The following is a 12,790-nucleotide window of genomic DNA, read 5'->3' on the forward strand; positions in this document are numbered from 1 at the left end:
TTGTTCATCTTCCCCCCATTCACCCAGTTACCTCTGGGTAACAGTCTTTACTAAACTGCCCTGGGGTAAATATAGCCTGTTAACCCCACTGGGAGCATAAATAATAACTCTCAGAGCTACATGTCCCCCTTCTCTCCACTAGATGGTACTGTTTTACAATGGAACACAGGTGTGAGTACTATATCCATATTATCAGAGAACAATGGAGGCAGATGGATACAATAAATGTCAGTAACACAAACAACATAGTACCATTCTGTGTTCACCTTGATCGACAGCAAAGGATTGTTTAAGGGAAGTGATGGATGCCTTGACTGTTAGTCCATTTTGTATATTAAATTATATATATTTGTATATTTATATGTATATTTAAAAAGTAATATTTTCCCTTTGGGCCAAACTTCCTTCAGGATCCTAGGGCCCTATGGACCCTCCTTGTGCATTACAGGGCATATGACCCAAAAAATAAATGATGACCACAGAGTGAAGCTATGCCACTGATGCTGAGTAGTTTCTACCCAAGCAGGTGTGTGCTGAGGTTTTTCTGAAGGAATAGTAACACTCATGAGTAAAAGTCCGGAGTGATCCTGACCTGTCATCTGAATAATAGAATGATAGTCGGCCTCTGTCTGATTGGGTTGAGGCATCATACTAAGTTGGGCATGTGGAAATTACATATAGGAAGAACGAGCAGGGCCGATGCTAGGAATTCTGGGCCCCCTGAAAGAATACTAAAGTGGGCCCCTGACTTTTCCACTTTTTTTTTCTTAGACTATGTATGTATTATCGTTTTTTATTTAGCCTGCTTTGTTTTGATGCTAATGCAGTATTACTATGCACCATTAGTCAGGGTCTTATGCAGAATAAATCAGTCATACAAAGATTAGACTACTGGGGTTTTTTGTGGGCCCTACTGGGCGCTGGGCCCCTAGAATTATCATCACCTTTCTCCCCTATACAACGGCCCTGAGAACGAGCATAGTATCAATGCTGTGGATAAGTCTTGCCTGATGCACACTGATGCTCATTTTGGAGACAGATTGGTCTGGGTTTACCTGATTGGTGGAGTGATGGATGCTGGACCCAAGCTCCACCATTGTTGAATTTAAAAGAAATTAAAAAAAAAAACTGTCTGTGCTCTCTGCTGGGGGAAACCCTCTGTGGTGGGAACTGTGCCACAGGTACATTTCCAAACACTGCTGTTCTGAGTGTGTGGCAACAGTTGGAGGTGCTAATTTTCTAGTTCCTTACTGAACAAGGAACTGTAATTTCAGTAAAAGAAAGCCAGACAAACATGATAGATTTGGGATTTATTTTTGATGTGCGTATTCATTTGAGAAATGTTGAAGTCTCACACAATCATTGTCAAAATATATCAACCCTCAATTTCAAAGTAACAGTGAAATAATAACACAAACTGTATGCTATGCTAAAACCATTTGCAGCAATTACAGCCCCTGAAAAGCCCCTCGAGGTTTTCAGAAGTCCTTTTTGTAATGAATGATTTAGCTCTCTCAGAAGTTTGACAATGGGATTTAGGTCAGGATTCAGTGGTCGCTTGAAAACAATCCGTCTTTTGCTTTCCAGCCATTCTTTTGTGTTGCTGGATGTGAGTGTTGGCTCATTGCCATACTCACAGAGGAAAACTTCAGCCCCAAATCTAGTTTTCATTTCATTCTAAAACACCTTCATAATCTTCTGATATTGATGATACTCAGTCTCAATGCCTTCAGTATCAGTGGTAGAAAAGTAGCCCCATAGCATGGTGGAACTTTGGATACCAAGGATACCAAGGATACGACGTGTACGAGCTGCGATTGGCTACTCGTCCTGCTCCCTCTACCTGACTGGTGGAGAATCTTCGGTTGCGGTGGATTTCGGCAAATACGATTACAGGCTGTAGGTGGAGCCAGAGGAGTTGGATTTTGTCCTAAATTAATGTCTAACCATCAGAATATAGTGACAGTTCCAGCAAATATGACTGAATAATTGTTACCAACTGAAGCTTTAATTCCCACTAATGTATTTGCTACTTAACAAATTACAAGTTGTGCCCATTATCGTGGCCAACATTACATGAACCTGTTGTTGTTCAATAACTTTGGACATTTTATCATTCTGGTCATACAAAATTGTTCACGGATGTGTGTGTGCACGAATGAGCGCGTGAGAGTGTCAGAGCGTCTGTCTATGTGTGTATTAGGGCGACCACCTCTTTGCCCTTCACAGGGAATTACAGTGGGAAGCGAAGTCTTATCTCTGGGCCGAGGCCTGGAGTCTGAGATAATGTGAGTCTCACTCCAGATAACTTACTGATCGAGTGATTGGGGGGAAAAGAGAGGGGGGAGACGGGGACTTAAAAGATGTGAACTCCTGAAGCCTCTCTTAAGTCAGGGTCTGAGGCTTCTGGTAACCCAGATGTGCTGATACTCAGTTTTCTTAATTTGTCTTTTTGTTTTCATCACAAAAAAAACTGACAAGAATTAGGTTGTGCTCCAGCAGAAGTAGACTATAAAACTCAACACATCTGATTACATTCAAGATAACAATAACAAGAACACTCCAGTTCTACAGTATTACCACAGTCCAGTGAGGCTCCTGATAAACCAGAGATCAAAACCTCGCTGTCCTTTCATCTGACCCACTAGTCGGGTTAAAAACACATTTTGAACCTCTTTATTATCAGAATAATGATCTGATACGTAGTCAATCTAATAGCCTAAAGTCTGAGTTTCAACACTTTAAAGGCATAGTAGAATTTTTTTTAAAGTGGGGTTGTATGATCTACAAATAGCCCCTAAGTACTTTAATTGCGCAATTTAATTACGCAGTTTTTATTTTATTTAACCAACTCACGTATCCCTCCGCCCAGGTTTGCGCCCGCCGATCAGCAGTTGGTTGGGTCCAAATAAAAACTGTGTTTTTCCTGCACTTTGAGGGGCTGGAAAAAATTATATTATAGCGAACAATGGAACTGTGTATTTTTTTTCAGGTAAAACCTCTTTTAGGCCGTGAAAATAGGCCGTTTCTTTGGGTCTGTTCACAACACTGTATGTTGTAAATCTCTGGGCAGGGCTATGGGCTGGCGTTGCTAACGGGAGGAGTGCAGAGAGTCTTCTACTGCAATTAAAGTACTTAGGGGCTATTTGTAGATCATACAACTCCACTTTTAAAAAAAATGCTACTGTCCCTTTAAACAATATGAGACAGAAATACACAAATGCTGAGCACAACTGCAAAGTCAATGAAGAGAAAAGCGAGACAAGGCTTCATCTCCCGTCAGGCTCTGCTATACAGTAATGGTTATCAAACCTTCAGGAGCTGAAAAGAGGGGATGGCTTTACAGAAAATAAGCAGTAAGTCCTTTAGTGCTGTGCTGTGCTCCGGAAAAATGATAAGGGGTTTGTTTAATGAGGTGTGCATAACATAACTCATGAGAACTAAAGCATACAGTGTCAGGGTTCAACCACAGAGGCGATGGTACCATGGGTTTCATTTCTGCTACAGAGCTTTTCAGTTTCCACTCACGTCATGACCAGGGTCTCGTCTCCAGGCTCGCTGAGGAGTCCATCGACAAACACAGAGGTGCTGGTGAAGTTGTGAACGGTCCACGTCCGTCCTTCATCAATACTGAACCTGTGGACAGAGAGGAGGTGTTCGAAATGAGAAACAGAGACATTGATCAAATTCCTCATTGCTGTCTTTATTATCACAAATTAACACCCCACAGGGATTTGTCTGTTTGCTAAAAGAATTGAGAATGGATTCGATATTGTGTTTTGCTGCTCTGTTATAATCTGTGATGGTTAGCTTTTGTCTCTAGCTAACTGCCTGCTACTAATTAGACAAATGTAGCAGCTCTGCCCTTCCTCTTTATACTGAGGCATCCAGTGTCTGTCATGCTGATGATTCAAACACCATCACTGAATGGATCAGTAACACTCTGTTATCAGGGCCTGAACCGATAAGTTACCTTAAAGCAATGCATTAAATCACCCGTTTGCATTGTATATCATCAGTCATCTGTAGTTCTGATATATAATCTCCTTCAGTTAATACCTGAGGAGTTACTAATTAATGGAATAACCCTGTAATCACATAGATTAGTGGGCCAAATGTATAATTATGCTCTCTGTCACACACCAGAATTGAATCAGAATCAGAAACACATTCAGTGAAAGCAGAACCCTAAAAATTGGACTTACTGATCAATGTAGAGAACACAATGCTGTCTAACCACCATGTTACAGCAGTAGCTCACATCTCAGCCTTTCATTATGAAAATATGAAATAATTTCATTCAAAACCATCTGAGCATATTACATTAAAACACGTTTTGAGGCTTAAATTGTTATCTCATAGCAAAAACTTGGAATTTAGAATTAGAAAATGATCATTTCTCAATAATTTTTGAAATTGTGATTGGATTTCATTTGATTCACTTTAATTCTTCAAGAAAAGTTCAAGGAGTTGGATACATACCCACTGGGTTCCTTTTTTTTCTAATCTCTCTCTATGCACTGTGCTCTAGTAATTCTGAGATACCACCTGCCAACAGGTTCATGTGGCACTAAGTGTTTGAAAAGACAAACATATTTGCTCCCCTTCAATTTATGGACTGGGTCAAAACTAAGGATTGAAAAAGTTCCATAACTATCCATTTGGAAACTTACTGTGTCACTTGCCTGTATGATTCTGTCATAATTTATCATGAGTGGATTTGTTTTGAATGACTGATGTTATTCCTGCTAAACTGCACTAAGCCTCACATCAGACTGGGCATAAGTAGCTGAGGCCAGTATAGCAGAAGAAGTGGTCAGTACATGATGAGACAGTTTAAATGTGTTTGTATGTCACAGAGAGGTCTCCTGGTCCTAGCTGCATTTTTTTTTTTCAATCTTTAATTTTCATTTCTTACAGGAAATAAATGTGATGCATTGAGAGTGGGCATTGCTCCCATAACTTTATTTAATATTATTTATCTTGAGAATCAACTCAACATCTGAATTAATAAATAGTAAATTAGCTACAACAATGTAGTTATTCAAACTACAATTTAGGGCTCCTCTTCAAAATACGGTCTGGTGAAAAAGGTTTAAGGATTACCATCATGATGTGTGCTAGGGTTAGGGTTGCATATTCCTTTATTCCCATACAACACTCCAAATAATCACTTTAGCATAAAAAAGTGCCACACTATTCTTTGGGGCCCCCCAAGGTGCCAGGTCGAGGCCAGTTCCCACTTTTGTTGTGGTAAAACTACGACTAAACTACTCCATGACTAACCTTCTAAATGATCTTTAACAGAGTTGTTAGTGTAACAATACAGTTGCAGTTTAACAATAGTGAGCCGGCTAATTAGAGCAGGCTTTCCACAGAGTATGTACTGGACATGTAATGAATCAGTGTTCAAAATACTGTAGTAACATTTCTGTTCCAGTATTAGTCTTGGCTTTTCCCTCTTCACTGCTGAAATGTGTTGTGTTCACACTGTTCTCTATTACGGAGCAGCAGAGGAAACAAAGGCAGAGGGTTGGAAGCTTCTGGGAACCTGATGAGGTAATGCATTTTGGTCATGTTCTGTACTGTAGTCGTAAAAATTTCTCCTTCACTTTTAAGAAGTCATCCCTTTAACACTCACTTGTGCTTCCACAGCTCTGTGGCTCTTTGCCACAGACGTGTTTTCCACACTGTTGCAGGAGCCTCTGTAGTTATTGATTCAGTTGAGACACGAGGGAGGGGAAAATGTGAAGAACAACACTCCAGAGACAGATGAGGACCCGTCTCAAAGGTCATTGATGTAGGACTGTGATAAATGTTTTTCTGAGTACTCCCTTATCTGTGGTTTCTCATTATTTCATTCTCATTTATTAAGGTCGACGAGATAACATCGTGCTGAGCTTGAAACAGTCTGCAAGAGCTGTGAGAGAGAGGGCTTGATCTAAAATGATTTTGAAGGCTACAGTGGACAATGGGTGACTCAATGAACCTCCTGTCCTTGTATAAACTGGCTGTGTGTTGAATACATCAGTATTTCATAATGCTGTTGAATTATAACTTGTGTGTTTCATCTTGGTTTTGGTGGTCTTGACATTTTGTCAGTCACCTCTTATTGAAAAAGAGAGTGAACCAAAGGCTTCATCAACTCCAGAATAAATAATTTAACTGAGCTTTGATATAACATAAAAGCAGTTATATCAAAGCTATGGATGACACTGATCAGATTTAACAACTGGAATTACCATCTTGCAGTTGTATGACCAGTTTCAGAGGATAACCCTGCATCCAGAGTCCATATAAAACCCATTTTCCGATATTATAGAAGATTATTATTATTATTTTTTTAGTTAATCAATACTTTTATTTTTTTTATTTTTTTTATTATTGTGCGATACCAGTGACAAACATTAAGCAAACATAAAGATATGACATAGCACAAGACAGGAAAGACATGACACAGCAACACAATAAGCAAGTAAATAGATTGAGATAAATTGTGATAAGAAGCAAACAAGGAAAGAAAATAAATAAATAAATAAATAAATAAATAAAGGAAAAGAGAAAGGGAGAAATTGTACTAAATTTGAAGAAGTATTGTCGTGGTGATATAAGACTGAGGCATGTACAGACCAACAACTTTTAAAACAATATGGTTATATCTTATAATAATATTCTCATCCTGTAAAGGACGTCTTACAGCAGAAATGACTCTTATGGCAACATAACCGTGATCTTACTTAAGTATCTTGAGGGGAATGGAAGTATCCTTGATGGCAACGATAACCCCGCCATGGTCCAGGTAAAGGATATGATGCTCCTCCTCAAAAACCTTCAAACAAGACACAACGGTGAAGGGGACAAATCGGGTCAAATGATGTTACTCATGCCTTTGGTTGCATAGCATGGGAGTGGAAGAAAACTGGTCATCTATTCAGTTGGACTTAATATGTTCTCCAACTGAGAAACTGAGGGAAGTGCTGTAAAGCCTAAAAGGGGGGAAATTATGGGAACAGGACAAAGTGCAGGGAAGGGGAAAAAACTACACAAGGGAGGACATGGTGTACCTGTCTCCATGTCTTTCCACAGTCTGAAGTGATGTACATCTCTTCTTTATACTCTACTAGCTTGGAGCCAAGATTACCTGAAAGAAAGATGCAGGGTACAGTATGTGTGAACGTCAGACTCAAAGACAAGGACACACACACAGGTAGCTCCTTCTGTTTAGATTGTCTGTAATGTGTTTGTAATGTGTAACAAAATGTAATTGGCATATATACTAATTGTATGGTGAAGTGACTCTAACTTGATGCTTCATGCTTTCATGCCTCATGATCTAATAAAAGCTGCAAGTCAATGAAAAGAACAACCTGTGCTGAGGATAATGGACGTCCTTATTGAATGCCTCTTTTCCATATTAGTCAGAATTCATTCAGGTGTGTGTACATATGTAAATTAGGGCTGCCACGATTAGTCGACTAGTCACGACTACGTCGACTATTAAAATCGTCGACAACTAATTTAATAGTCGATGCGTCGTTGTTTGTTTTTTATTTTATTTTGTTTTTCTCTCAAAACTGCTGCCGCACCTTCCACACACACACCCGCCGCCGCAGCCGCCCACCACACACACACATGCACTCACTCACTCACTCAGTACACATAGGTGTTCTCTCTCTTTTCTCTCTCTACCTGTCTTGTCCCTCTTCAAGCGGCACCGGTGTAGCCCCCCACCGTCCCTCCGCCCCCGCCCCCACCGCCGCCACCGCTCCTCTCCCTCTCTCTCCTCTCTCTCTCTCTCTCTCTGTGTCATTTTAAATGAGAAGCGCTACTAGGAGCGGTACCGCCGCTCCATCGTTTTAAATCACGGACTGAAAAACAGCCGTTCGTCATTTAAAAATAAAATCGCGGACTTTGAGAGTCGGTGTTGGAGAACTAGAACGTTACCGCGTCCGGTCACAGCGTCCTGGTCACGTAATGAGCGCTCATCTTAACGAGGAAGTCTTCTCTCCTGGCGTAAAACTACGTCAATATTTTCCGGTAGCTTCTCATCACAGTCCACACCTTGCAGAGTTTGAGCTGCACCTCAGTTTCACTTGTTTTCATTTGACAGTTTCACACAGAACTTTCTGGTGGAGTCTTTCTATGTTTCTCCCTCTGTGACAGTAAAAAGGGAACATTTAATTTTTTTCAGACAAGACGATTGTCTTATAAACTATTCGATTTTTTTTTAACAGAACGACTAGCCTATTATTTACACTGAGCAAGTTATATTTGAATATAGGCCTACCAAAACTTTATTATTGTGAATAATTCCTTAGTTTCAGGTGTCCACCTCATTTTATTTAAATGTAGCTATGTTTAATGCCAGAGACAAATGAAGGAAAGAAAAACCTAAAAAACTTAAAGTATTTATTTTGGTGTTGTTTAGGCCAGTGCCTTATCCTTATTTTACTGAGCTGTTTGCACTTTATGCTACAGTTAAAGCTGCATATTTCATTAAATGTTTAATGAACTATCATCTTAATTGTCTTTATTTTTAGTTAGCATATACCTTAAACACTTCAAGCTGAAAGCTAATGATGGTATATAAGAGCAGCTGCATGCTGGTGCGATAAGCTGTATGTTTTGCATTCAATTTACGTATGATCCGATTAGTCGACTAATCGAAAAAAATAGTCGGTGACTAGTCGACTATCAAAATAATCGTTTGTGGCAGCCCTAATGTAAATGTTTGCTTCTGTGTGTATGTATGTGTGTCAACCGCATAATATACATACACATGAATGAGTGTGATCCTTGACAAGAGGAGAGACACATCTATTCACAGCATCAATGCTTGAGGCAGGAACATGAAGCCAACACAAAAGTAGTAACATCAGAAGTTCCTGTATTGACCACTACAGTGTGGCTCCAATGGTGAGTCGTTCCCCAGAGACTCCCATGTTACAAAGTCCAACATCAGCAGAAATAATCATCTTTACAGCCTGGTTTCTGCAGCTAATTTCCCCCTTTATTATTATGGCACAGGGTTAGATTTTTTATAACTCCCTTGCTTACATTTTATTTAGGCTTCACTTAGTTTTGCATAATCGAGGATGTGGCCTTGTTAGATGGCAGGTGGATGTAATTGTGTTTGCCACAAATTGGCATTGGTTCAAGCTAGCTACATCGAGGGTAGGTTAGCTTCCTACTATTATAAGTAACTGGAAGTAACGGGAAGTGCGTTGGTCACAACAGCTAGCTTGAGTAGCGCCGAATCTAAACGGCTACTTTCTCGTCTAAAAATGTTTGAAATGTCGATAAAGTGATATATTTACAGAGTTTAGAGCTAAAATGAAATCAGCTTCTGACTGCTGATTTCGGCTCGGGTAAGAGGCAGGCTAACACTACCGATACACTTCCAGCGTTTGAGCTAAGCTAATTACGGGCGATACGGCTCTATCTCCCTTGTTACTGCACACACAGTCAAAAGGATGGTGTCTATCTGCTTGTCATGGACTCGGGAGTGAGGCAAGACACGAAAAAAAAATGTTGCCGTATCCCTTTAATGTTCTTCCACTGTTGTGGCAACAAGTTGGTGTAGTTGTAGCTAATTTACTGTGAACTGTATAGATATAAACCATCTGACATATTAATAGTTACTGACCACACAATAATGCTGCCTGCAGCTTCGTTTTATAGGATTATGAAACACAGCTTTCAATCTCCCGTGGATGCCAAACATGACCTGTTCCCTGAAACCTTTCTCTGCATTCTTGTAGCCTGAACCGTGTGCATCACCACACACTCAACATGCATTGCTTTGGGGACTCACCAGCACCCATGATGAGACCTGGGGCAGAGTCTTTGGTGTGGACAGTCCCAGAGACATAGGGGTTGTCAGCCCAGCGCAGGTGCAGGTGGAGGTGACAGTCTGGCTGCAGGAGACAGACAAAAAAGATTCTATATACTGTAGGTGTACAGAGTTGATAACACTTATCCCATGTGTCAGGCAACACATTACATTGACTGGTTGGTATCATGGTGTGGAGACATGCTGGTCACCTCTTAGTATTTTTGTGGCTAGTAAATACATCTGTGGTATGAAGTTCAGTTGAAATCCTATTCCAACTTAAATTTCACATTCGCCTTTCATGTTTATATCATTTGGTAATTTTTTTCAGCTTCAAACATAAATAAAAACAAGACAAGATTGATATTATGGTGGGATTTAACAAGTAAATCTAATGTAGGTTTCATGAATGGATTTCATATCTAATTCCAAAGTAAAAAAAACACATTTCCAGTGTGTCACTACTGTACATGTGAAATTATTGTGAGTTTCTGAGGAATAAGTGAAGCTAAGAGGAAGAGAAGGTCCCTAAGCCTAACCCACACATCTCCCCATGTGGTGTGATGTATGGCTATCAGACTGCGGATGACTCATGGCCCCTTGCTGTGTTGCCTTGCAGTAACAACTTCAACAAGACAGATGGAAAAGACATCACACACACATCATCATCATTGCATCACAGTACTATTTTGGTCAACATGGGTCGATACAGTTGAATCATATTATAACTATAATGCAGTAACACACTTAGCATAAATAAAGTCAACCACTAAATGGGGGTCACAACTTACTGCTTTGCAGCTAACTGGTTTGCCATTCATGTCAGTTGTAGGTGGGGCCAAAGGTTCCCAGTTTCTTCCTTTGTTATAGGTGATGAGCGTCATCACTTTGCCATCAATCTTCTGATTGGCCAGGAAGACACCCTTGATTCCACGTACCTGAGGAGTGAGGTGGAGTAACAGCTGAGGGTTAACCTTGCTAGACATGATCCAAATAGTAACCAGTAGCCAAGAGGTGAATTGTGACAGCAGCAAAACTGACACAGAAATGTGAGCATCAAGCATCGGTTTTGAAATCTGTCACACCTGCTCTTTCAACCCACAGGCTTTGAGTCTGTCTGCACAAAAGTTTGCATGTACAATCTCTGGACTCTCATGGTCAAACACTGGTGTACTGTAAAAGGATTTAGATAACTCAAACCTGGCGTGGGTTGCGGAGGAAGATGTTTACATTGGCTTAACACAACAGATGTGTTTCCAGTAGACTCTAAAATGTGGTGAACCTCACTGGGACAAACTTGGATTTTCAATATCATGTATTAAAAGCATTAAGCGGGTGCATCTTAGCAGGTTTCAAAATGCTTTCCAATCTTCTCCTGACCGCTGATGCGCGTTGCCTTCAGGGACAGTTTTTCAGCAAGCAGTCTCTGTATTTACCTCGAAAACAACTCTGTCTCGTAACGTTCCATTATTATCTCCATTATTATATAGTGTGGTGAATGTGCAGGTCACAACTTATCCACCAGAGCGTTTTTGGAGTTGTTGGATTGTGTATTTGATGAGTTTGATGAGGGAAACCAAGAAATCCCATTAGCCTCCGTAGCGTAGCTCTGAGCAGCTCGTGGCTCTGCTCCGCCGCTCTAAAAATAGCTTACACCGACAAATAAAAGTAACAAACCTACTGCTATGACTATAGGGATTATGGCAATGGGCCAATTTGCCAAAATATTGAACTATCCCTTTAACCACAATGTATGAGAATGTGTCCTTTGAATTTCCAGTCATGGTTGAAACCTGATTACCCATGACAGAGCGACGCCTTTACTCGGAGGCTCAGAGCAAACCACTGACACAGAAAGTGCAGCGCTGTAAAAGCTTAATCCTCTGAAATCAATACACACTGCATGGGTTGTGTGGCTGGGCCATTACTGGCTGCAGTCTTTGAAGTTGAAACATTTAACAGACAGAAGATGATGAAGACAACACGGAGAGACATTTAACCAGAGCTAGGCAGCATGTCAGACATGTCTCCAACCACAGACTCCCCACGCTCCAACTGCTGCATATTTCACAACACTGATGTTTACAGAGTGGAAAAGGGTAACTGTTCAAATCAAAGCACATACTGTAAGGATGCTTCTATTCTTCCTGGACATACGACGTCTCTTCTTTAAGTCTCTTTTCAGCATTTAATCATTTCTCCTCAGTTTCCGCAGCTATCGAATATTTTCATAATCGATTATTCTATTGATTATTTCACCGATTAATCGAGTAAGGTCTTTTGCCTCATTAAATCACAACAGTAAACCATGTCTGTGAAAATGAACAATTCTTTTTTGTGATGTACTGATATGCCAAATAAATATCATATCTGTATAGTTGTTCATTTTACACTCCAATCTCTAATCTTACTAACCACCTGATACTTATACTTTAATGTCTATTAGGCCTAAGTGATGCCATCACTGGGGAGCAAGTGTGTGTGTGTGTGTGTGTGTGTGTGTGTACATGAGTGAGTGAGTGAGAGAGAGTTGTGTGTGTATGAGAAAAGGAGTGCACGAGTCCAACAAGACCGACTCTTGAGTGGCTGTGGCTCAGGAGGCAGAGCGGGTCGTCCACTAACCAGAAGGTCGGCGGTTGATTGCCAGCTGCTGCATGTCAAGGTGTCCTTGGGCAAGACACTGATCCCACACCCACACCTGATGTGTGCATTGAGTGTATGAATGCTTTAAAGCACTGTGTCTAGTGCTGTGAATGAGACATTCAGTGTAGAGCGCTTTGAGTGTTTCTAGAGACTAGAAAAGTGCTGTATAGTCCATTTACCATTCACTTACTGTTTCTTTGCGGTTCCCTTCCATGTGCATCTCTTGTTACCTGTATATCATATTTTTCTTAGTACGTGAATAACAAACATCTGAATCTGAATCTTTAATTAACATGTTCACGTTACATCATGTTG

At 40.4% G+C, this 12,790-nt stretch overlaps 1 protein-coding gene across 12 annotated transcripts in view; it reads right to left on the minus strand.

Moving 5' to 3' along the window:
- Window positions 1-12,790, minus strand: part of sorcs2 (sortilin-related VPS10 domain containing receptor 2) — a 311,391-nt gene that overhangs the window by 10,841 nt on the left and 287,760 nt on the right. For all 12 annotated transcript variants that reach the window (XM_085758983.1, XM_085758988.1, XM_085758984.1 and 9 more), the window contains exons 10-14: window positions 10,624-10,770; window positions 9,815-9,917; window positions 7,065-7,141; window positions 6,738-6,829; window positions 3,529-3,636 (exon numbers count right to left, since the gene is read on the minus strand). In XM_085758983.1, coding sequence (XP_085615109.1) covers window positions 3,529-3,636; window positions 6,738-6,829; window positions 7,065-7,141; window positions 9,815-9,917; window positions 10,624-10,770 — 527 coding nt within the window. The remainder of the gene's footprint in view (window positions 1-3,528; window positions 3,637-6,737; window positions 6,830-7,064; window positions 7,142-9,814; window positions 9,918-10,623; window positions 10,771-12,790) is intronic.

This window comes from Trachurus japonicus, chromosome 18, assembly GCF_045865225.1.
Source record: "Trachurus japonicus isolate A0001 chromosome 18, Traja_1.0".
NCBI lineage: Eukaryota > Metazoa > Chordata > Actinopteri > Carangiformes > Carangidae > Trachurus > Trachurus japonicus.